At 40.7% G+C, this 25,772-nt stretch overlaps 1 protein-coding gene across 3 annotated transcripts in view; it reads left to right on the top strand.

Annotated features, from left to right (window-relative positions):
* Positions 1 to 25,772, top strand: part of RNF144B (ring finger protein 144B) — a 91,183-nt gene that overhangs the window by 50,659 nt on the left and 14,752 nt on the right. For all 3 annotated transcript variants that reach the window (XM_077180351.1, XM_054642574.2, XM_077180340.1), the window contains exons 2-4: positions 4,078 to 4,267; positions 17,283 to 17,387; positions 25,608 to 25,668. In XM_077180351.1, coding sequence (XP_077036466.1) covers positions 4,103 to 4,267; positions 17,283 to 17,387; positions 25,608 to 25,668 — 331 coding nt within the window. In that variant the 5' untranslated portion in view covers positions 4,078 to 4,102. The remainder of the gene's footprint in view (positions 1 to 4,077; positions 4,268 to 17,282; positions 17,388 to 25,607; positions 25,669 to 25,772) is intronic.

Raw genomic sequence — 25,772 nt, 5'->3', positions numbered from 1 at the left:
CCTTCCTTGCCATGATTCACGCTGGTGCAGGATTCAGACCAGTATATTTCTCTGGATTAGAATGCCCTCAAGAAGTCTTTGTCCGTATTCCACGACGTCTTATGGAGCCTGTGCTGCTGTTCAGTGGAGGTTTTTTTGCAGAGTTGAGGTGCTGCACTACAGTTTCAGTGACACATTTCTTGCTCTGTTTGGGATGCTTTCCTAAACAGGTCATTTGTGTTTGTAAGCATGAAAGAGAAGATTTTAATGTTTAACTATATCTTGTATTTATATGAGTGTCCATTGTTTTTCAGAAACTTTCAATTTACTTTAATTTCTGACCACTTTTGTTCATATAATTAAATACAGAATGAAGTTTTACTTAACTCATTTTTCAGTGACTCCCTTTTCTCGTGCACAACACATACACCCAAGATGCTTAATTTTCAATCTAACCTATTGGCACGTCACTTGTAATTACAATAGGAATTTTAATCCTCTGTAAAGAGGACTGATGGATGTGTTATTAGTAATCACAGTCCGTTGGGCAATTGTAGCAAAGTGAAAGCCATAAAAATTCAGAGCAGCTGAGGTGGAACTTCATGGCTTCGCTGCTGAACCTGGAAGAGTCAGTTCTGCTGGGCTCATAAAGTTGAGGAGATAGTTGGAGATCTTGAGAGAGGACAACACATTTTGAAGTGTTGGAGAAGAACAGGAGGAGTAGAGGCTGGGAACTGGAGGAAGATACTGTTATCACCATCTGATCTGATGATGATGAGAATGAATTTCCCCTGCAGACCTGATCTCAGAGCCCAGCTGCTGGTGAATGGGGCTACCCTTCTTTGTAACCCTGAGCTCTTCCCCTTACAAGTGTCCCTTGGCAGCAGTAGCAGAAGTCCCAGTTCTCATGGGCAGATGGAAGGACCAGTGTGGGCTGGGTTGCTCTGGGAAAAGGAGCAGGGCCAGCAGGCCATGGGTGTGCTGTCCCTTTGACAGACAGGTGTTCAGCACTAACAGGATGGCTTTTCCTGTGCCAGCCTGACCCAGAGAGCTGCTTGTTTGCAAGCTGGCCTCTCGGGGACCAGGGACCTCTCAGGGAGGAGTGCTCTTCCTGATAGCCATGGTGTTTCCTTCAAGAGCTGAGCATGCAGGACATGGAGCTGTCTCTGTGTTCTCTGATCCTGTTCTCTTTGTTTGATGAACTCTGATGGAGTTAATGAGGCTGCAGTGAGCTGAGCCAGCCTGGGCTGGCTGGGGGTGGATCCTCTGATGTGCCAGGCTTGCTTGGTGTTGTCTGCTGGAGTTTTCCACAGGGTGCTCTGCCTTTTTTATGGAGAACCTCAGCTTTGCTCTGGCATCTTGGTGTGAGGGAAGGGTGAATAAAGGAGTAAAACTGAATTTAACCTACGGTCTTCAGGGACAAGGGTTATCATCAATGACAATAGGATATCATAATGAGTCCCTACAGCCATCACACTGTGGCATTAGGCTGCTACTAGCACAGAGCAGTGTGTCAGGAGCCTGTTCCTCACTGTCACACTAAATGCTGGATCTAGGCCATCTAAAATTAGCCTCTAGCCCTAAAACTCAATCACACACCTGAATCTTCCTACAGCTGCCTTAATGCTCCCTGCATGCAGGGTCATAACCCTTTTAGTTATAAGAAAAACAGTGACTTTTGAAATGGTTGTATCCATTTTATATCCATTCCCACATCTTGAAATATTCCTTCCTGTTCTTTTGTGCATCTGTCCTTTTACCTTTGCTGCCTTTTACTGTGTAGAAATCTCAGATCACTGCAGAGTGAGGGTGAGTAGCTCACCTGTACAGATGCAGCTGCTGTTGAAAAGCAACCTGAGTAAATGTGTTACAGTTCTCCTAAATACTGAGATAATGTCTAGCACGTGGGTTTAAATAACAGGTAGTTCTTGATCTGTCATAGCATTTTCAGTGACTCAGTGTTCCCCCCCACCCTTCTGCAGTAATTACAGAAGATTGTTGCAGTTACTGACTCAGAGGGAGACTTCCTTCTAAGCCTTCTGGCCATGCTGGAGCTCAAGCTCTGGAGCTGTACAGAGCAAATTGTGAGGGGCATCAGGGTAGCAGGCCTCAGGACTGCAACAAGAATTGTGTGGGAGTACTGTATGTTATGAACTAGTGATAGCAAGCCATAAAAAGAGTTTGCTTTGGATTTGTGGTCAGGAGTTTGGTTGCCAGAATCTTGGCCATGATGCTCATATCTCTTGAAACTGTGTGCTTGCAAGAAAGACATTCCAAGGTACAAATCTGATGGCTTCTCTGACAGGATAGTCTAGGAAACTACCACATGTAAAAATTAAAAAGGGCTAAGTATCCTCTGACCCAGATTTATTGTGGATAAAGTGTCTTCCTGCTGATTGTGGGAGCACAGGGCATGAGGCTTTGGGGACAGGCCTGGGGATGGGCTCAGCTGTGAGTAAGGTTATGAGATGGGAGCCGCAGGGAAGGGTTCCACAAACTCCACGAGCCCCATCATTCTCCCCCTAGGGAGGAATTCAGCAGGCACTGCACATCAGTACATCACAAATGCATTGATGGTCTGCAGCTGCATTGGACACTCCAGCAGCCACTGAATGGCAGCAGAGACGTGCTGCCAAATGTGACCTGACAGCCCTGCCCAGAGGGTGCTCAGGGCTGCAAGGGAGGCCAGCAGAAGAGGACCAAAGGGCTCAAGTCTCTGGTTTCCCTCATGAGATGTCAGATCTGACAGGCACATCAATAGGTTTTGATTGGTTTCATGTTCATGCAGCTTTCATTTGTGATGCAGCTCTTCAGATTTAGTAGAGCTGCACTCTTGGTGCTGCTGCAAGCAGCTGTGCACAGCTGGCCATCAGGTCTCTGCTTGTAAAATATGTGTGACGGTTGTCTTGCCATCAGCAAAGTGTATTCAGAAGGAGGTCTGTGGAAGCTGGGCCAAGTTTCTTAGAGATGTGGATAGATTTTTCTGTGCCTTAAATACTGTAGTGAACCTCACTGTCTGTGCTGAGGTGAGTAAAATCTGCAAATAGGCTTTGCATTGTTCCAGCTTAAGCACGAGGATATTCTCTTTAATTGCTTTTTCAGTGTTATGTGTAAGAATGAGGGTCTTGAGATTTTTTACGATTATGGTGCAGTGTTTTCAAATGTTTAGGCCAGAAAGCATTACATGCAGACATGGCATTTCCATCTGCTGCTCATCAAAGAAGAGAAATTTCATTCCCAAGCACTGCTGTGATGTTAGTGAAAACATGGCTTTGGTGAGCATCTCTCTGTCAAAGTACTAGTGCACTTGGTTCACAAACATCAGTTAAATGCCTCAGAGGTCTATGAAATAAATAGAAGAGCTGGATGCCAGGAAGTGAGATGCACAAAAGCTACTTTTTGGCATCATTAAGGCAATGCAAAAAAGAGGATTGTACATAAAATGCTCTTACTCATTTGGTTTTAAGCTCCAGCCCTGTGTGAAGTAGCACATGCAAGCTGAAGCCCTTTCCTGGGTTTAGATGCTTTCACCATCCCTCTTGCAATAAATAGACTGCCAGCTCACTATCTCAGTGACAGAGAAGGTGGAGTTCATGGTACCCACCACCAGCATTGCAGACTAAATGTTTGAAGCGCTTGCCTAGAAAGTGGGAGTCTGTTCTTGTCTTGCACTGCCTAGGGGAGTTTCCAAGCCACCAACTGGAATAGAAGGTGGGAGTGGAGACACTCACTGGAACTGTGTGGGTGCAATGAAGACTGAAGGATCCCATTTGGGTGGGAGTATGAGTCTGAAACTCATTTGAAAAGGCCCCATCTGTGTGAGTTTTGTTTTGGTTTGTTTGGCTTTTTCTTTATTTCGATGTTAAGCAGCTTGACTGAGGTGCTTTGTGCCAGCAAGGTGAATGTTCTCAGAGAACTCAGCCAGTTCAGGTCTATTAAGGAGGTGTGATCTCTTTGTAAATCTTGAATGGTTCCAAGATGTTGAGTAGTTCATTTGGGTGTGCAGGTACTTCTATGGATCTGAGATGTAAATTTTCAAAGCAATGGAAGTGACTGCATGGCTTGGATAAAGTTTCAGCTGCCAATTTCTCTTTTCAGGCTGAGTTGCACCATTAATGACTGAATGGGCTCTGCTGAGAAGGCTTGTCCTGACACCATGACAGCTGATGAGTCAGAAGCTGGAGAGTTAGCTCTGGAGCCTCTCCTCACGTGCAAGCTATGTCTCTGTGAATATTCCCGGGATAAGATGACCACTCTTCAGGAATGCAGCTGCGTCTTTTGTACAGCGGTAAGATCTGTCAGTGCCTTTACATTACAGAAGCAGGGTAATGGAAGATGGACAGAACTGTGAGATAGGATTGCTTGTCTTGTACAAGCATATGTTACACCCATGCTGACACAGGATGCTTTTCTAAAGAGCATTTGGTGTTAGCCTATCTTGCCTTATTTAAAAGATTGCTCTTGTCATTTTACTTTTGATAATTTGTAACTAATAAATGTTCCCATAGCAAGCACTAGTAAAAAGTATAAATAAAAGGAAATAAGATGCAGTTTAAGAGTGTTGAACATACACAGCTTGCATGCAATCTCTGTATTTACTTTTTCTGAAGCAAAACCTTGAAATATCATAGGATAGCTGTGAGCTTTTGTTTCCCTAGTATCCTTTTCTGAGTTCTCAGGGACCTTTAAAGTCTTCTATGTAACTTCTAAGGGCAATCAGAAAACCTAAACAAAAATGGCCTTTTGAACCTTTGTGCTGCAGAGATGTTGCTCAGGTCATGCATTGCCTATAGTAGTCAGTAAGGACTTTTTGGCCTGCAAATTCAGATCAAATAAAGCTGGTGGAAGTGATAGAGGGAGAAGTTGAATTAGCTGATAAAAGCCCTACAGATAGTAGTACTCTTCTGGTCTCTTTGTCAGCATGGGAAAAATGGACCTTGTTTCTCTGGTGGTAGTGACTTTGAGGTACCTCACTAATGGTAACTAAAGTACCTGACCTGAAAACAGGTCAGAAGTCACTAGAGGATGTTGGTGTCTGCTTTTTGTTGTTTGTTTTTCATTTGTTTGCTTGTTTTGGTCTTTTTGTGCAGGGGGGCGGGGTGGGTGTTGGTTTGGTTTTATTTTAAACTCTAGAATAAATGTACTTGATTTTATTTTTAAAAAAATTGTGGATAAACATCAAGCAAGTATGTTTAAGTTTTACCCTTGCTTGTTCGAATTAATGAAGAAATTGGATATTTGTGAAGCCAGCTAGGGTGAGAATATCTTCACTTATGCTGAATTCAGGGTAGCTTAAACAGGATGAGGATCTAGCTGTGTATTTCAAGAAACTAAGATAAGATTGATTAATATGCATTTCAACCTGAACTTCTTGAAGTTTGTTTTCCATAATGACTTGCACGAAACATTTCTGTATTTTAGTTTGTAACAAAAGTTTGAAGAATGTGTAACCTAAAGGTAATGTGAAGATACTGCTTTAAAAACAAAAAAACCCCAGAAAATTGGAGAAGTTGATACTTTCACAATGGTCCCACTCCTATGCCAAGAGTTCAGTGTCACTGATTTAATATTGTTAATGGTACGTGAACCTCAGTGTTAGCTGGGTAGAGTAACCCTTGGGGAAGCATGGGCTGCTGAGGACTGTGCCAGCCAGAGCTGGACTCTGCACTCCAACAGGACACTGGCCAAAGGGAGAGGTCAGGAATGGCTGGGGGTGTTGTTGTGCCTGCATGCCCCCTGTCAGTGCCACAGCTGCCATAACATCCATACACTCCTTCCCTGGCCAGCACCAGGAAGAGTGAATGCTGTGAGCTTGGTGCTCCAGTGCTGTGACAGTGTCAAGGAAGGTGCAGTCACAGTTACTTGGCATCTGTGCAAACTTTGCTGACTTTGAACCAAGAGCCAGCCATGGGTGAGCCTGAATGCAGCTGGGAGAAGCCTATAGACATGCTCTATTTGTTTCAATGGGCATAATATGTCTCAGTTGTGTTTATGCTCCCAAGTCCAGCATTTGTCTGACTGTTGCCTGTGTCCCAACGTCCTCCCAACGGATGTGTCTGGGCTGATGCATGCCCAGACATGTAGATCTTGCATCCTGTAACAAAGAGGGCTCTGGAAACTCTTAACCTGGCTACATGGCTCTCTGTCTTAAAGCCAGAGCAGTTTCTGGGATGCCATATGAGTTGCATTTTTGGGCAGCCTCCAAAAAACAGTGTCAGGAGCAGCTTGACTTGGGAGTGCTGAGACTTGCATGGGGGATTGCTTGGGGCACAGCCTGCAGCGGCTCTACTGGTGTGCCATGCCCTAAATTTCCTCTCACCCATGCCAGGACATCTAGATACCTTCACACTACACTTAAGAAAGATTTTGGGGTAAGAATATCCTCTGTGAGCTCTGGGATTGAGCACAAATCAGATTTGCAGTTTTTCAGCTAGCAATGCTCTCAGCTTGTATAGCTTATTCTTCTGTCACTAAGGGTAATTTTATATATCCAGGAGTAGTATTAAACTTGAAATAGAAAAGGGCTTGACATGGAAATAATAGGTTCTGCTCCAATAAGCTAAAACCATTGTTTTTGTTAATTTTTTTTTCTGTTACATGTGAAGTCTTCTGGTTTGTTTTTTTTTTTGTTTTTTTTTTTTTTTTTTGTTGTTTTTTTTTTTGTTTTTTTTTTTGTTGTTTTTTTTTTTTCCTTCCTAACTGTAATGGTGATGCTGCAACAATGATTATTTTTCATAGTATTTGTGGCTGTGGAAATAATTGGAAATTGTTACTATTTAGATATCTGTGGGGGTGAGGTTATGTTTCCTTTCCATTTGTAGACTGTAAAACCAAGGCATTCAGACAACTTAGAATTGTGTACAGCTATTTTTTTTCATCTTAGAAACTCTTGCAATAAACAAAATACCCCATAAAAGCTGTGTTCTAGCCAAAGTAAGTAAACTGTGCTTTAGCATGTGTATGTTTGCACTTTGGTGGAATGTTTCTAGTAGGGCAGGAGTTTTTCAAATAACTGTAAACATTTTTAGTCTCTCTCTTCTCAGCAGAAAAAGCAGATGGCTTGCAGAACATACTTGCCATCTTACTTGGTAGCTCAGTCAGGTCTGAAGAGGCATGAGCCTTGTATTTTTCAACATGTGTTGCACTTGGCATAAGATTCCACTGCAGTGTGAGATAAAGCACACATTTACACATCCCAAGAATTTGGAAATGGCTGTAGTGTACCTAATGACTTGGTTTCATTGTGTTCGGATTTAGATTAATTTTTAACGAAACACTGATCTCTGAAGAGGGTTGGGAAGAGATGTGAGATATATTTTATCTGTGAAAGTTTTAGAGGACTGAACTTTACATTATTCAGTTAATTTCCTGTATCTATAAAATCTTTGCAGAGTGCCATGCTGTGGTGCACACTTTTGCATATGGATATTCAGCAATATCTGTATTGATCAAGCTCCACGATTTTATGGTCCCTTTGTCACCTTTACTTATCCCTTTCCCAAAAGGGGAGGGGGGGTCTCATCGTTCCTGATACTGCTCATCTTGTTCCTTGTCTTCCCACTCATCCTTGTATATTTGGTGGGGATGTCCTTCTTATCAGCAGGCCCTTACATTTACCTTTTGTTACAATTTTCTCTTCCTTGGATGTGCAGCTGCTCAGGTTTTTGCCCCCATGGTGGTGATGGTGTTCACATATGTATGTGAAATAATTATACACTGTGTCTGTCCACACCATTACAGTGTTAAAAAATACAGTATTTTACAGCACTTTAGTGCATCTGGGTCCAAAGCAAACTAATATTAATTACTTCTTGATTGATCCACTTACAGAATAATACTTTGAATATTATACTTACTTCTAATGAAAGTCCCTAAATGTTTGCTCTTTTCCTTCCATCTTTGCCCAGACAGCTCTCGCAGCGCCTCACCCAGGTAAGACTCAGGAGTGCTCTGGTGAGGCAGTGCCAGGAATGGACCGGCCACCCTCCCCACTTTGCCTTTGCACAGAGCACTGGGTCTTGCCTGGGCTTTGGTGCTCATTAGACAGTCTGGAAAGTGTGCATCTAGGAGAGTCCTGCCTTTTCAAAACATGGCTGAAACTGGGAAAGCAGCAGGGAGAGTCAGTGAGTGGTGTGATCATGTGCACCTTGCATCCCCTGAGCTACAATTGCCCTGGTGTCTGGCACAGCACACTCTACCCTTTGGAAGTGCTAGAGGGGAGTGCAGGACTGGCAGTAACACTGGAAATACCAAGGGCCCTAGGAAAGACTCCTTGTGAGTCTGTAGCCTGTAAGCAGTCATGGAGGTGAGGTTTTAGCAGGTGGGGTAAGATTGCTCTGGTGGCAGTGGTGACAGGAGGAACCAGTGCACTGCTGTTGCAGAAACGTGGTCTTAGGGGGTCAGTAAAAATTACCAGTGTTGGCTTTACCCCGCACCACACCAATTCTTTCTGGTTTTGTCTTTCATCTTTTCTTTGCCTCCTCTTAAGCATTTCAGGGCCCCAATGAGAGCCAGGTGAGCAATAAATGGGATTGCTGCTATTTATGTCAAGCAGCAGCTTATGTCTATTTGTCTTGTGTGTTATTTACTGACACAGTTTGAGATGTTGGAGACAATGTGTAACAAACTGAAAACAGAAAATGCTTTCAAGTATGTTATTCTGTGTTGTTGGCACAGGTTTATGCAGAACTAGCATGATTCACCCTTTCTTTTTCCCGAGCAAATTCTTTGTTGAGTCTTGTACTTGTGAGAAGAGTGTGAGGCAACTGGGTTACAAAATGTGTAAAACAAATACCATGATGATCTACCTGTTTGTTATTTTGGTGCACACCGTGCAGTCCAAATGAGATTAAACTTCAATGCAACCTTAGGAGAAGCAGGAGTCAGCATGCTAGCCCAGGTAGCTTATGTGCTTGCTTGTGCTTCTACAAGTGGGCAGTGTTCCAAAGGTAATTGAAGAACAAGATTTTCTGCTGCAGCAGTGTATGACAGCAAGGCTAGGGCAAGGCATGGGCTCAGACGGCTCCTTTGCTGCCATGGATGGTGTGGTGCCATGGACAGTCACCTGCCTGGGCCCTGGGGAGGCTTCAGCCTCAGAAAGAGGCTGCTGATGGCTGCTTTTACTAGAGAAGAAGAAACTGTTAGAGAAATAGGAGTTTCTCTGTTGGTACTTTGTCAACAGCAGACTCTAAGGCTCCTCTGTTTTCCTTAATCTTTTCAAGAACAGCTGTGCATTGTCCTGCCTCCTTTGGGTGGCTGAACAGAGACATTTGGCCCTTAGTGCTGTGACATTTCAGATTGTTTGTGGAGGGGGGCACTGGGAAACTGGAAAAACTAATATGAGGGGTCTTTGCAAAAAACATGAGCAGAAGAGTCAGAGAGCAGAGGAGATCAAGCAGATCAAGGACAAGGAAGATGCAAAAAAGAATTGGATACCTGCTCAGTGAAACAACTGTGTGTCAATAACCCACTGAAATAATACTTAGTGAAACTTATGAGTAAGGGAATATTTGGATTTGCCATCATCTAGCCAACACTGGGTTTTAGTATCACTTCTGTTTGTTTGTCCTCATTTTCAATAATGGGTTTGTTGTCTTTTTTCTCCCCATCCTATGAGACACCTTCTCACAACTGCACCAGAACACTCACTACCTTCTCCTCTTCCTAAATATACCTTGTGCTGCAATGCCCCACTTACTTTATATGAAGCTCATCTCAGGTTGTTTTCCATTTGGAAGTGTTGACATTTGGGATTCTTTTTTTCCCTGCTTGACATTTGAAATGTTTCAGAATAAATTTTTTTCAAGTTTTAAAAAAGAGAATTCCCACACCTGGTAATATTGGCACTGAACACAGAGCACTTCCGTAGTAATTTTGATGGTTTAAGAACTTGCATTTATTTCTGTGCAGAGTACCACCAAAGGCAGAGTTGGGTTATCAAAAGAGTATAGATGTACCCATTGACTTTTGAGGGATACTGCAATTCAGGAAGAGGGACTGCATGTTTCTGAAGTCAGTAGAGGTGGCAGCCTCTGGATGGTAGCCAAGGGAGGATGGGAGGAAGAGGGAACTAATGTTTTAATGACAGCATTGCATCGATGCAGTTGGTGTTATCTCCATTTAACCAATGAAGAAATCTATATGAAGTAAGTTGTCAGTGCCTTGAAGTGCCACAGAGACTTCTGAGCCAGACTGTGACATAAGCCTCATGCTCGTGTCTGTTTTGTAGCTGTTGTAAGGCCAGGTTTGGCCTGACACGGATTTTTGGCAAGAGAAATTATATTTGCAGCTGGTTCAATTTTGTGAAGTATGAGTTTCTCTGGTCCTTTTCTATTTGGTGGTACCACTTCGTGGCAGCAATTACCAGGAACCTTTCCTGCTTTTTATGAAAGGCTGCTAGGATGTCTTGGGCCCCATGGTTTCATACTGTGTTTCTGAGCCGAATTCAGCATCACTGGTAGATATTTTGAGACAAAGCTGGTGACAGTATATTTCTCAGGTACATTTGAAGGATCCCATAAAAAATAGGCTTGTGGACCAAGAGGATGCAATTATGTTCTGGTCCACTGTCTTGTTTGCTTGGTGTTTTCATTTGGTCATGACAAAATTAAATTCTCGTTAGTGATGTTATTCCTTCCCTCCTTCTGAGCCATGAACTGACTATATTATGTTCTTTGAAGCTACAGGGGCATTTTTTCACTTCCTTTCAAGCATCTTTATTGATAAGGCTCTTATGTGGCCTGATCTTCTTTACATTTGATCTTCTATCTGTTCATTTATCACTGTATCTGGACCTTAGGAGCTAAAATAGAGATTGGGCAATATTTCATTGGAATTTTGCTTCTTGCTTTAAACTGTGCCTATCATGAGTTTATCTTAGCAAATGAAGAGATTTCTATTTTTGTCTAAAAACTTTAATTGGAAGAACCTCACTTTTTATTCCAAGTGAAGTGCAAATGGCTCCAAGCTAATTGCCAATAGACTTGTTTCATCTAGTTTTAAGACCTTCTGAGAGATACTTGAGGAGTTTGAGTACTACACATTGTAGTGACTGATCCATTTTGGTGATGGAACATGTGGAAGTGCAGATGTCACAGCAATGATGAACATATTATTAAACATTATATAGATCTGCCATAAACACTATGAGTACTGTCTAGGAGAGTACATTTATCTTAGTACATGTTTGATTAGATGCTGGGTAGATCAAGGTGGTATAAATTTAGAGTTCTGACGTGAACTGTCTCACCAAAATTCGTAATAGTAGATTGTGTATGCACTAAAGAACAGGTAACATTTCTAAAGTATAAGAAATAAATGAATGTTATGTCTCACTGAATAAAAAGTACATAACCATGACCCAGAACTAAAATAAAAACTGAATGCCTATCTGTTCATCTGTTTTGAATCATGAGGCACTCTGGAATGTCAACTGAAAAGTGAAGTATTCTCTCCATGTACAGTATTTCTGCCCCCTGCCCTCAAACCTGGAGTTTGTAAAAAAGCCTAAGCTAAACAAAGCCGGAACCCCAAACAAACAGAGTTTTGAGAAGATCTTTGGAAGACAGATTTAACATTGTAAATAATTCCTGTGGATTTTAAGAGGGAGACCTGAGTTTTTCTTCTTTTTTTTTGGAATGGAAATTGTCTTCAAGTTACATGTTAGGAGGAAAGACCTTGTTTTGGCAACATGCCTTCAATCATTTTGTGCATTTTCACATTTAATGTAGATCATCGCCTCGTACTGTCTGGGAAATACTGTAGATCTGTTCTTTACCTTTCCATAATTGAATTAAAGACAAATACCCTTACTTACCAGCTGCTGCACAGGGGCTGGCAGCAGTATTGGTGGCATTTGACAGGAAAATAAGCCAGTGTTTTCTGTTTCTTTTTTGTTTCTAGCCCTCTGTCCTTGTTTCTTAATAAAGATACCTGTTCAGTTTTTCATATTACATAAGGGGTTTCTTTTATGCTTTTGTATCCAAACTAATGAGGCTGTATTTTGGGATCTGAACAGCTGCAGGCAGGTCGGAGAGGAGCAAGGTAATGAAACATGTCCAGGTACTTGAAAAGCAGTATGTAGGAATGATTGAGATCCATCTTTTGTCTTTGATACATAAATTTTCTGAAAGTGGATTTGAATAGAAACTTCAGATCTCACAGTGAAAGGGATATAGTGCCTTTGTCACATCATTACCTAGCAACCTAACGCTAAAGTTACACTTTGAACTCATTTTTATGTTAAAATGCAGAACTGTTATGATCCCTTTGCAGAGTAAATACATAACCAAGCGACATCTTTTTCTTGATAAGTACATTAAAAATAGCCTCTGTACAACATAATTTTGGGGAAAAAAAAAAGTTGAAGTTAGAGCAGCATGCAGAAGTGTTGAAATAAAAAATCCATTAATAGCCTGAACAGAATTTTCATTCTTAGGCTCAAAGCTGACCATAGAAAGCACTTCTGTTTATTGTTGAAGAAGGAATCTTTTACATTACTAGTTTGTGCATTCCTTGATTAGGCTTTTCAGTGTATTATTAAAGATGACTCCATTGCATTTCGATGTACTCTTTCAACAGACCCTTAGCTCCAGGAGGGGAATATTTACTTGGGGAATTTGTAAGAATTTGCCTAAATAATAATATTTCCTACAAGTTTTATAAGGTACAAAAAAAACTAAACAAAAAAAAAAAAAACCCACCAAAAAAAACTCATGAGTAGCATTTTGTGACATAGGTAACTGGATATTGATGTTATTTTATTAAATAGAGGAAAGCGATGGCCTGAAAGACAAAACCAGCATAAGAGGAAAAAATCTTGCCCCAAAATGCTTAGACAGCAAATTATTGAAAAAAAAGTTACTACACATTATGAATCTCAGGCAGAGAAAAAAATACTTGTAGTCCTCTTTTGACTGAAGTTGTCAGTAGTCCTGTGTGAGCAAAACATGCTTCACAAAGCTAGATCAGCAACAAAACATTCTGTTAGGTGTACTGAGTTTTACTAGTGGAATTATATTATCACATTTGAATTTGTCTCTCTTGCTTGAATGCCTCAGGATTTTATTGTTTCCCAGAGCACAGATATGTACGTGATACAGTTGCTCAGTGGGGCAAAATCTGAGTTAACTGATTAGAGTGCACTTGCAGGTATAAACTACTTGTGTTTGTGTCTGCTTTTTATTTGAGGGGTGAACATAATGGAGTCAAACCTCCAGTGTGTGTTCTGTGGTCAGCAGGATTCTAACCTGTTCAGCAGGACCTTGGTCAATTTTTAGTTTGTTGTCTCAACCATCCTTCCTTGGCTATGCGACACATTCATGGAAACTTTGCTGGCTCTGGCCACGGAAAGTAAGAGGATGGCATTAATGTCACCAAAAGGCACAGATCCTGTGTTGAGGCCACCCCAGCCACTGACAGCTCTCCGTGTTCAAAAGTCACCATACTGCAGGAAATTGGTGGGAGAGTGTAGCCCAGGATGTTGAGATCTCATGATTTCTAGGATGTCAAGATTAAGACCCCTTCAGGAAATTCTTTGTATCACAGAAGGCAGAGCATCTTGATTCTCCCTTCATTTTGAAGAGCAATTAAGTAGCATATGTAGTGCATGCAGTTTTTCTGAGACACTGCTGATTTTTGTAGACAAAATGCCCAAAAAATTTTGCCATTTTATGTCTGTAATAATGTATTCTCTAAAGTGTGGGAGGACACACTGCTGAGAAGGTCAGTTGTGATTCATTATACAGACATGAAAACATCTTTTCATCACGTTTTTGGCTTGCATCTTTTCAGATACTCTTAGTTGCCACTTCTCAAGTAAGCAGCTGAATTAGTAGCTGAGCTGTAAATAATGGTAAAACCCCTCTGAAAAGAGTTTCTCTGCAAGATGAAGGCATATTTTAGAGTTTTAGTGATTTTCCAATGTTTCTTCTTTGGTGATAAGAGGGAACAAGAAATTCACATCTTCATTTATGTGCATACTTTGGTAAAAAGCCTAATCCTTCAGTAAGAAATATTAAATGCTTCCTTCAAGTTTCCTGGCAACTTTAAGCCCTTCTTGTATTGCACCCAAAGTACCTTCTCCAAGCACAGAAAGTCAAGACCAAAGATTTCATATCTATAAAAATGATTTAACAGAGAGATTTTCTGGGAAATACTTGAAGATCCATGGCACTGCACAGCCCAATTACATAATCTCTCCAAGCCGAAAACATAGCAACCTCTAAAGAACCACAGAAGGCTGGGTGGCCACTTATGTTCACCTACAACCAAGCAGTGAGTTAGAAGAGAAGAAGAATCCAGATCATTAGCAATCCTCAGAAACCTCTGTTCTCCTGGCTTGGTACCCATAATGACTTAGGTACTGCATATGGAAAATGATTGCAATATCTATACTGTGGATCGAAGCTCCTTAAGAGCTTCGTGCCCATCCTTGTACAAAAGCGTAATTGTCAGTGCTCTGAGCTCCTGTCCTGAGAGTCTAAATTAAGAACAAGCCTCTGGGCTGCTGCTGGGCTTGCAGTAACTTCTCAGGCTTTGTCCTCCCTCTGTAACCACCTGACCTGAGCTGCCCCCAGAATACAAATCCACTGTACCATGCTGTCAAAACAAATTACTAAATATCAGGCAGCACTACAGAGGAGACAGGAGCCAGGATCTTAGCAAAAGTAAAAGGTTGCTCTCTCATGCTTGCTGAGGAATTAAGGCAACCTAAATGCTTTGGTGGGAAGGAAACATTTGCCCTTCACCAAATGCTGCCCTGAGACTTGATCCAGAAAGTAATCAGGTCTCCCATGAGGAGATGAAGTGAGATGTAAGGAGGTTCTGCCCACGGATTTAAGAAGTACACTTAACACACTGCAGCCTGTGCAGGCCTTGGGGAAGGGACTCTGAGGGCAGAATTTTCTGTTTACATCATTTGTGGAGGAGGCTGTGAACAGGTACAAACCAAGGAGAAAATCTGTGTAGGGAGTGAGTACTTGCTGCCCCATTTCTCCTGTGATACGTGCTGAAACATGTGGGCAATGCTCAGTGCTTAATGAATATGGAGCTGCAGGACAAGGTCACCCACAGCCTCCATCTGCATCAGTAACAGCACTGGGAGCCACCCTGGGCTCTGGGCATGCTTTTTTTGGCTTTCCCTATGTCACCTGCTGCCACTGCCCAGCCCATGGTGGCAGATGTGGGCACAGCCCTGGCAGCTCCAGTGTCACCAGGAGCCCACTCCCAGGCACTACTGTGGTTCCATACCTGCTTCTGTTTGCTGCTCACTGCTCTGTGATGGAGCTGCTGTGCCAGGGGGTGCTTTGATCCCATGGGTAAACTGACTTTGTAAAAGTGCTGTGCCTGGATGCCTTTGGGAGCAGTGGGCGAGAAGATGGGACAGGGCATGGAGACTGCTGTCGGAATAATAAAAGAATAACTCCTGATTAAATCTGGGCTGATAATCCCTAGGGAGCTAATACTGCCTTCAGTAACTGACATGATTTCTTTTTTGCTTTTCACCTGTGAGTATCTCCCTCACCTCCCACACACTACTTGCACCATCAATTCCTTACAACTTGCTCTGCTGCTTTCTTATAGGGGTGCATGCTGGATCTGAATACCTTAGTTCTTAATGAGATACACATTTAAAGCTTACCAGTTAGGTTATATCCCAATGTTCTTCTAAGAGAATACACTTCAAATATTTACAAATCAAAAGTAAGTTAATTTAAAATGCCAGTAAGTTAAGATTATTCTACTTGCTTGAGCTAGTATCTCTATAGCTCATCAGAATTCAACAAAATGTGGATTTGGAGATTTCAGTAGAGAGACAGACAGAATAATAAGGAAATCTCATTTCCATTTGTAAGGGTCCTAATTATCCTGATGGTTTAGAGGGAATCAGTTTTCCAATAAAAAATACAAATGAGGAAATTTCTTTCATCAGAGTGCAATATGCAAGGCCTTCTCAGAATAGTCCAGACTAACACAGACTTGAGTGTTACATGCCTATAAATAATAAAACAATGTGTTTTCAAGAGTCTAAGGCTGCCATACTCGGAAGGGCTGTGATTTCCCCATCACTCACCTATTAGCTTTTGAACTCAGTGCCTCTTCCAAAAGTTGGCAGAGAGACAGAGGTCTCAAAACCCTATTTCACTCTGACATATTTCTTGAAAATCGATGGGGCAATGATGAAGAAATCAGCAGTACTGGGGAGGAGGTTTGTAATATGGGCATGAAATATAAAACTGTAGGGAAAAAAACTACATTAGTTCTACTTTTCATAACATGTTTATTTTCATTTACAGTAAACATTACAAGCTGATACCGAAATCTGTCTGAAGTCCATGCTTTGTTATTCTGTTAATGGTGACTTGCAATTTATTGTATGCTTTGCCATTATTTTGAAGAGACTTTGTTGTTTTGTTTTCTGTAGATGTGACCTTACTTACTTACCCAGGCAATTTGGAAGAACAGTTCAAGCACTGTTCTTTGGTCCATTGCATGAGTTTTGTGCCATGATTTTACTGAAGACTCTGTAATACATGTTAGGAAGGCAAGTTGAATATATTTGAAACTGGCATACCAAATAAAGTGTGAGGAGAGTAGAGGGCTCTTTGAGCTTGGAGGGGAAGCCTACTGTTTTTGTAATGGAACAATTTGGATACATTCATAAAGTGGCTTCCATGCTGGAAATAGACTTTGGAGCCTATAGAGTAGAGGCTGATGATAAATTGTAATAAATTATGGATATTATTTGAACTATGGGGGGGGCAGGGTTGAGGGGGAGGAAAAACTGATAGCTGCACATCTTCTAGGGCACATTATAACCTCCCAAGCAGGTGCTAAACCCCTTTCTTCTTTTGTGCAGCTGAGAACAGTGTCTTTCTTGTAAATGAGTTCTCCTACAATGGCGACTGCTGGATGAGAGTCTGAATTAAGAACACAGGAGGAAAAACAAAGGCACAAAGCCTGTTTAATTAGGATAAAAGATACTCACCCCTGCCAAATTCTCCAATCCCAGTTTAGCAGAGCATAGGAGTTGTTAGGGCTGAAAGGTCTGACTTGCTGACTTAGGTAAACGCAATGCTTGGCAGATGAAGTTATGCATAATTAATTGTTCTTTGTTGCATTCTTTCCAATGTAATGACTTGTAGCATTCACACTTACAGTAATTGATGTTTGCTGTGTGCTGGAGCTTCAGGACAGCCAATTAAGCTGGTGAAGGTGGGAACTGCACAGCATCTCTGACATCTGGTTGTTACCAACATGTGGGCTATAACGTTTTTTTTTTTCTTTTCTTTGCTTGTTTCTAGTGTCTAAAACAGTACATGGAGCTGGCAATTCAAGAAGGTTGTGGTTCCCCTATCACATGTCCAGACATGGTATGCTTGAACCATGGGACCCTACTAGAAGCAGAGGTATCTATACTTCTTATACTTCTTTCTCTCTCTCTTTTTTTTTTTTAAACATATATCCCCCAAATTTCTTTATCTGCATCATAAGAAATGTAATCATACAATTTTTCTTCCCTTTAATTACTTTTAATGAGCTTTTGGCAAGAGGCCTGACTGACAAGAGGTGATAGAAACAAACAGATGTTTTCCAAGGGTTTTGCTCCTTTTTCCCTCCCTCTACACCTTGGGGGAGAAGTTCCCTTTGCATCTGGACAGCCTCTGAATTATCCATGCAGGTGACTTAACCAGAATACCCTGTATCCCAGAATTGCTGAGCCTCCATTAGACTGTCATTTCAGTCAGATTTGATTTGACTGCAAACACTGAAATTCTTGCAGCTTTCTTAAGAGCAAGAACTCGGATTGATGGTATGCAAGGCCAGAATTTCCTTGTATATGTTGATCTTGGGTTGCAACAACCAATTTGCAGTCCAATCTAATCATGCAGGGCTGTATAATTATATTGAGAGAAAGGTACCTGCACAACACCAGGTAGAAGTAGGCCTTAAGAGATATGGAAGGTATCTCTTGGGATACACCCAAGGATGCTTGCTTGCCTGCTCTGTGAGGCAGGAATGTCTCTGCTGAGCCTGAGAATACAAGTAGGACAAAAAAAACCCAAAAAAAAAAACCCCAAAAAAACCCCAAAAAACAAAAAACAAAAAAACCCCCACAAAACAAAAACAAAAAAAAAAAAAAAACCAACCAAAAAAACCCCCCAAAAAAAACCCCAAAAAAAAACCAAACAGAAAACCAAAACCAAACAAAAAAACCAAAAACCAACCAACCAAACAAAAAACCCCACCAAAACCCAAAAAAACCAACAACACGCAAAAAAACCCAGGAAAAATAAGATGGCTAAGGGATTTTGATTAGTTTTGTACATTCTCTCAGTATTTGAGTAATAAAATCAAGGAGAATTAGATCTCCATCCTTGAACTGAAGAAGAGAAGTTTGTCTTCTGGATTATCTTGAGCTCTGTGCACACAGATGCTGTAACTATGGCAGAAGTATATAATCCTATTCAAATGCCATCAGTGACAGTGTGATTCCCAATACCAAAAATACTTTTTCTCCAGAAAAAATTCTGGATCTGCTCTCCAGCATACATTTGAAATGTTGTGCTTAGTTGAATAAGGTCACGGGACTTTCAGCTATCTTAGTTATGGTGGAGCCTTTTTTTTTTGGCTGAATCCAGCTAAAGCAACCAGCTGTTTCCCTTTCTCCTCTTTCTGCAAAGATACAGAGAGGGTGTAGCAATGTCCTTCCACCCACTGCATCTGATTGGAGGCATCTAGCCTTTATTGAAAATGTATTTTTAAAGAAAAATTACCAAATGACAGGAAGAGTTCTGCTCTGTTCAACCAGGGTTATAATGCTATAGGAATTAGGAAATATATATTTCCCCTTAGTAAAGGAGACTCCAGGGGCATTTAATAATGGACCACTGGCCTAATCCTTGGGTGTTTTTTGGGCTGATAGCAGAATGACTGAACAGCCCGAATGTGCATTAGTGTCCCGTGGATGACTGAATGTTCTGAAACTCCCTTTTGGCAATGTGCTGGAAACACAAGCCTTCTGCTTGAATAGCAAACAAATCCCCAACCTGGTTAAAATTACTGCTTATGTATTTTACCAAATACCTATTTCTTTAAGGAAAAAAAAAACCACCCAGAAAAACAGTATTGACATAATGAATAAACTGACTCCAGTCACAATCTAAAAGAACAGTATGTAAACTACAGATTTATGTATGAACACTCTCTATTACTTTTTTTCCTCTCTATAAATAAAGGCTGTTCTTTGTGAAAATGTGGCCTTTTAAAGCTATTTCTTAAAAAAGCAGAACCTTATCAGATGATACAGAATGTGCTTAACTAGGGCTATTGTTTGTCATGGAAGTACTATTTAGAGTTACAGTTCATTCCTTACACTCTCAAACTCCCGGTGTAAAAGTAGGCGGCTTCTCACCTCTGGGGGGGGTCTGGATTTTTTTTTCTCTGGCTTCTGGCAGGACAAGGTTCCTCACCAGGACCATGGTGTGAGGAACGACACGTTGCCTGTACTGTGGGGAGAAACAAAACTAAAAGGTCCTTTTTCTTTCTCCTCTGAGATAGCATCAGTGTTTTGTAAAGGTATATTTTTCATGTCATGTTCATTTCAGACTATGCTGTGACTGCTGTTCATCAGGTACTGTTACAATTTGAAGAAAAAATAACAGTTCAAACTGTCTTTGTCATAGATGTGTTGCTAAATTGGGTCCTTTGAGCTAAATGCATCTCACTATGTTAGCTAAAGCAGTTGTTTTTGTTTGCTTTTTTAAATGCCTTTTGCCATAGCCTGCAAAAGGGAGATAAAGGTGAATTTGGGCATAATTTGAAGTGAAAGAAAGCCTCTTCATTGGCTTCAGTGCATTTTGGATTGAGCTTTCTTCAATAAGGAAACTGAACAATTAATAACAAAGCTTATAAGCATATATAACACAGTATAGCTATGAACACAGTATAGCTTTGAAAATTCACCTTCTTCTCCCTCTCAAGGTCCTTATTCAAGCTGTGTAACATTCCTTCAGTGCTTTCCAGTGACCAGTTTGTCTTCATTTAGACAAATCAGAATTAAGTCCTGTTTATTTTCTCAGTAAAATTCTGAAGAGTTTGTCTAGTTTGGTGCTAAATTACTAGAGCCTTTTCAAAGCTCTTGCCTTGCTTCTGATTTGTGTTCTTCTTCAGTTGCTTTTGGGGGATGGAGGGAGGGAAAAACTCTGGTTAACAATTTAAACACAGAATAGAATTTCTTCTTGTATGTCTCATGAAGAAATGAGCAAGTATGAATAGTAGGAATGTGTTTCTCTAAAACAGTTGAATATTTAATCAGTGCTTGGGGAATAAACTGCTTATGCATAGAGTATAGGAGATGTTGGGAATTAAGGCTTTACTTTCTGAGGTCCCTCTGGACCTCAGAAAAAAATGTTCCAGGTTTTTTGATCTTAAAATGCATAAAGTGAAAAGTCACTTGAACTAGAAAATTATACTTTTCAGTACTTTGAAAATATGTTTTCTGAAACCCCTCTGGCTTGGGTTTCTTTTTCCTTCAACAAAATCTAGTTGAAACTGGTTTATTTCCCAGTAGTTTTTTTGTTTTGACAAATAGTGCATTTGAACAGAAGGAACTGTTCCACTGAAGTGCTTGAAATCAAGTGCAATCCTAGGTCACATCTTGACCTGTTACATCTAGATAGCAGCTTGTAGTATAGCTGTCTTGTAGCATACATAAATGAGGGGTGGTGGTGGTAAGGCAATGGTTTTGGCTACAGACTCTCTTTCAAATAGCTGGTTACACAAAACAGGGGAAGTTCAAAAACAGTCTTGTTAAACAAAATGTTTGCCCTTTCAAGCTCCAGTGCCACAATAAACAAAGATTACTTGGATTCCTTCCTGGAAGCAGAAGGTAGAAGGAACATCTTATGTTAATACAGTTCTCTTTAAACATGCAGAATTCTTCTGTCTAGAATATTCCTGTCTCTCTTGGGAACTTGCTCCATTGATTTAATTGGACCAGTTAATATTGCTAATCTAAATAAGGGGTAATTTATCATGGTTTGAAATTATTTTGCTTGGTGTGAATCCAGTCAGCAGTGTAAGCTATGAATCAGGGTAAATCTCCACTGCATACAGGGATTTCTACTGTAATAATCACTTGGATAATATCTAGGGCATTGTGCTTTGCTGTTTCTGATTTCTGTATTGTTCTGGGGTTTATAACATCAATACAGTGATCCATGTATACATAATCTGATTTGGATTAAAACTGTGCAGCAGTCAGTAAAGGAGGCACTGATTTGGGTTCTAAAGTTTTTCCAGAATTCCCCCTTTGCATGCAGTGCAGGTTCTGCTTGCTGTCCCTCTGTCTGTGTAAATCTGTGATCCACACCAGTGCCAGCCTGACAGAGGGTTGTCAGCACTCTGTAAAGCAATGCTGAAATAGGACAGTAACCCAGATCTTAGAATTCTTAATTGCCTTATATTCCATACCTAGCCAAACACAAAATCCCACTGGGACTCAGTCTAAAATATCAGTTTTATTTTTAATTTCAAAATTGGTTTATGCTTTGCTGCAGAAGAGATTGAAATGGTAAAATGAGAAGGAATGTAAGAAAATGTTCCAGGCTGACCTATCTTTTTCAGGGTCAAAATAAATATTTCTGTTCTTCTTATTTTCTTGTTTTTAAGTAAAACCTAGGGGAGCAAGTGAGAGAGCCTTAATTTTGTTTTTATTTGTCGCTAAATAAGATAAGAGCTCTTTAATGGAGACCATGAATAATTTAGTATTTCATTATGAGTCTAGTGAGCATGGTAGCTTGACAAAGAAAGTTGTGGGTCTAATTTCTAACAGCATAGAGGCTGAGTTCCCATACCCCTTTCAAAAACAAACCAGAGGCTCTGTTGGAACCATTTTACACTGCTTGCAAAAGAAGACAGTGCCTCTGTGAGTGGGACTTTGGCAGAGGTGGGCAATGCCACCCTTTGCAAATTCTTCTGCCAGTGTAGGATCCTCCCGTGCTGCCTGTCTGCTAAAGTGAGAAAGGGAGAAGCTTTTGGCCTGCTGAACTTCCCTTCCTTGGCATTATCAAAGTTTGATTCATATGGGTGTGAAAGGAAGTAAGATCTATTCAATTTGCTTGATTGCCTCCTTGCATGTCCCTTGAAAGTCTGAGAATAGGTGGAGTAGTGATTTTCCCTTTCCACTGTGGTAGCCAGTATTTGAAAACAGGGGAGTTGTTCTTCCTTGGGTCCTGGTTACTGCACTGCCTGGAAAAGTTTGCTGCTGTGTACACTGAACCAAATTATTGTGAACCATTTCAATTTCCTTTCTTTGCTCTTTTGTCTCATGTAGTAGCAGGGACCCTGGTTATTGTGACACATTTCATGACATGATCTTTTTGGATGCTTGACAAGGATCCAGCTGGAGCCCTTTGTGGTAGTAAGCCTTCAGAATTTTGCTTTTGTCCATCAATATTTTTACTTCAGGTGAATGCTGTTGTACTTAGCAATAGCTCTTGTGTATTCTTGTGCTGTATAGCAAGAGGATTTTAACTGCAGATATTGCTTACAGGGTATGGGAAATCAGAAAACTTATTTCAACTCCTAACAGCCTGATAAGTCTCAAATCAAGATATTTTCAGGAGAGGAGTCTTCTTGCCTGTATTTTTTTTTTTTAATTAAAATCCCCAGTATTAAAAAACAAAAAAGTTCACCAAACGGTCCTGTAGCATTTATTCCTACATTGAATAATTTCATAGCATAGAATAAGAAAAGTCTGTTTTCTGGTATACTCATGATCTTCCTCTTTTGGCTCTTTGCCATCTGCTGGGTTGCTGGTTTGCTGCCTCCCCAGATTTCCATGCCCTGAGCAGCCCAGAGACATGAGTGATTGTGCAGGAGAGGAGGTGTTTGGGATGGACAGACACCCAGGTGGGGCTTGAGAAGTTGTCTGGAAATGGACATTTAGACTGATGCCAAATAGGAGGAGATAAACACCTAATCCCCTTATTGTACTTACTACTGTCCTTCTTGATTAGGTATAAATAAGATTAAAAGTTCCCTGAGGAAAAGATTTGCTGGTTTTTTATAGGGAGCTGATATTCATGTTTGTTTGGGTTGTTTTTTCAATTAAGTTTGCACATACAGCTTTCACGTGGCACTTAATTCAGGCAGCAGCAGGATTTTGTGCATTGTTATCCTCATGCCTGAAGAGACTAAATCTGTGAGAGGCTTTGGCTCAGCACCTCTCAGGCTGACCTGTGTGTGGGTGCCATCAGGACCTGGTCTTTCCAAGCCTGTGGGAGTCAGTGGCACAGGTGATGGGCTGCATCCCATCAGCACCCAGAGCACGCAGGGAGGGGGAAGCTGAGCTGTGAAGAGGATATGTAGGAAAAAGAGTGGAGCTGAGTGAAGCCAGTGGGGAAAGCTGGCATGGTAAGCTCAAGTTTTCCCCAGGAGAATGGGAAGCTTTCAGCACTGCCTCTACTTCCTATTGAAATCTGTGTTAAGATGCATAACTCTGCTCCCACTGTAATGAAAAAGGCTGATTTTTAATACATGGGAAATTCTGGGCTCAATAGAACTGCTCTTGAAAAAACTGTTTGTTAGGAGTAAAAACAAGTACAGAAGGACCCCAGCCAACTAAACAATTCACTCAAGTGGCTCTTACAGCATTGAGACTCGCTGTTTTAATTTAGTTGTAATGAAGGAAAATTTAAAGTAGTTGCCAATGCTCACCCAGCTAGAGAAATGCAGATGACTCTTTTCCTTTTCCAAACTATTTATATGTGAAGCTGCCCTGGGGAGGAGTGGGCAGAACTGAAATGATGTGTCATTGCTGAAATTGCTAAACTTCACTCTTTTTACCCATTTGATTTTTTTTTAAAATGTTTTCCAAGAGTGTTTCAGCTGACTTCTGATGAACAGGTGAAGAGTTTCCCAGAAAAATCTCTGTGTCTTACAGTCATATTACTCTTAAATATTAATTAATTACAGCCATATGAATCTTTAACTTATTAAATCTTGACATAATTTGGATTCATTTTTGTATTCCTCTGGCTTCAGTTAAATAAATGAGCCAAGTATCTGCTACAAAATACAGTTGTGTACAGTCAAGTCCAAACTATTTGAGATATTAATAAAGCAATTTTATATTTTATAATACAATTTTTTTCCATCTGTGAAAGAAATGTATTCATAGCATGATTCATAGCATGATATTGAATATATATTGGATTTTTGTAATTATATTTCTTCTCATGGGTGCTATACCCTACAACTGAGGAGGACAGCAAGGGCCAGTGTCCACTTCACTGAGGGCAAATTTTGCCCTTTACAATAATCGGAAGGACTGTGGTTGGATATTGGATGTGAGATTTAAAAGCCTGTCACTTTGAAGCTGTCAGTTCTACACTGTCTCACAGTGCTTCAAATGATCAGGTCCCAGGTCTTATATTTGTCTAGGTTTATTTTCAGTAAAAGAGAAAAATATTTCCAGTGCTGGTACAATATTACAAATGGATTAGATAAAGAGAATGGTCCCACATTCAGAATCTGACAAACATGTGACTCCTGAAGTGCCTGTGAAGTTCCTTTTAAGCCCCTCCATACCCTGTATGCAGGTTTGCTTATTAGTTTTAAATAGGACACTTGGTCTTCTTACGTAGAGTGTTAATTGGATATTAGAGCATTTAGCCTTTTAGGCTGCGAGTTTAATTAGGGTAATGTGTAAAATGTATCAGCAAAGCCTGTTTGTCTATGCCAACTTCATTTGTTAACTTCAGTCAGGTTCCCAATAGGTTGCTCCGTGTCTAAGGCAAATTCCAACAGCAGTGGCATTAGCTGTCTTGGCCCAAACCCCATGAAATGAATAAAAAATGGAAACCAGACTGCCTTTCAGTTCCTGAGAGCTAAGTGGCCCCTGCCATTAACACTGGGAGATGTGAATGAAGAACCATTCATCTTAGCTGTATTCTTGTGCATGAACAGCATGCTGCAGTCTTCACGGCTGGCAACGTCACCCTTTGTTACACTAAACCAACATGAAATAAAACTGGGAAGCCTGAAGTAAATATGGAATCCACAGAGAAGGTTTGAGTTTGCATGGAAAGAAAGACATGGGCTGAACTATTGACTTGTGTGGCTGAAATAGGGGAAGTTAAGAACTACTTTTTTAAGTTTTGGAGAAGAAGTCAAGGTATGGAAGACTGTGGTGCTGAAAGCAAGCAGAAACAAAAAGGTGAATTTGAGAGCCAGCTCAGGAAAGCAGGTGTGTAGAACATAGTGCTTATTTGTCACCCTGTTCTTCTAAGTTCTTCTAAACCTTCTGATGATTACATTTTTGTAATAGAGTTTCTCACATACTTTTCATGTAAATAATGATTGTTTTGCATTCCTTTCTGGAAGAAGAAAAATTTGATGAACTGTTAGTTTGACCAGTGTAGCTGGAGAAGTGGCAATTTCATCCTCCAATCCATAGTCACTTTTGCAAGTCTATAAATATTGGAGTTCGAAAATAAACTATGCTCTTTTTACCTTTGGCGTTTCAGCTTGTGTGTATCATTTATTTCGTGTCCTAGTACAACACTTATTAACTTTTTAAAGCTTGTATTTTTAATGCTTCCTTTGTCTATTTCTCATTTCAGATTGCCTGTTTGGTTCCTGTTGACCAGTTTGAGTTATACAAGCGGTTGAAGTTTGAACGAGGTGTGAAGCTTTTTGTCTCTATTACCTTCTCTTTTGTCAGTGGAGGCAGCACTGTTATGTATGGCAGAGACAGAGCGTGTGGAGTGAGTTAAGGAAGAGACAGA

The sequence above is a fragment of the Agelaius phoeniceus genome, chromosome 1 (genome assembly GCF_051311805.1).
Source record: "Agelaius phoeniceus isolate bAgePho1 chromosome 1, bAgePho1.hap1, whole genome shotgun sequence".
Taxonomy (NCBI): domain Eukaryota; kingdom Metazoa; phylum Chordata; class Aves; order Passeriformes; family Icteridae; genus Agelaius; species Agelaius phoeniceus.
Note: the sequence above shows the minus strand (reverse complement) of the source record. Positions and strands in the feature narration are given on the sequence as shown.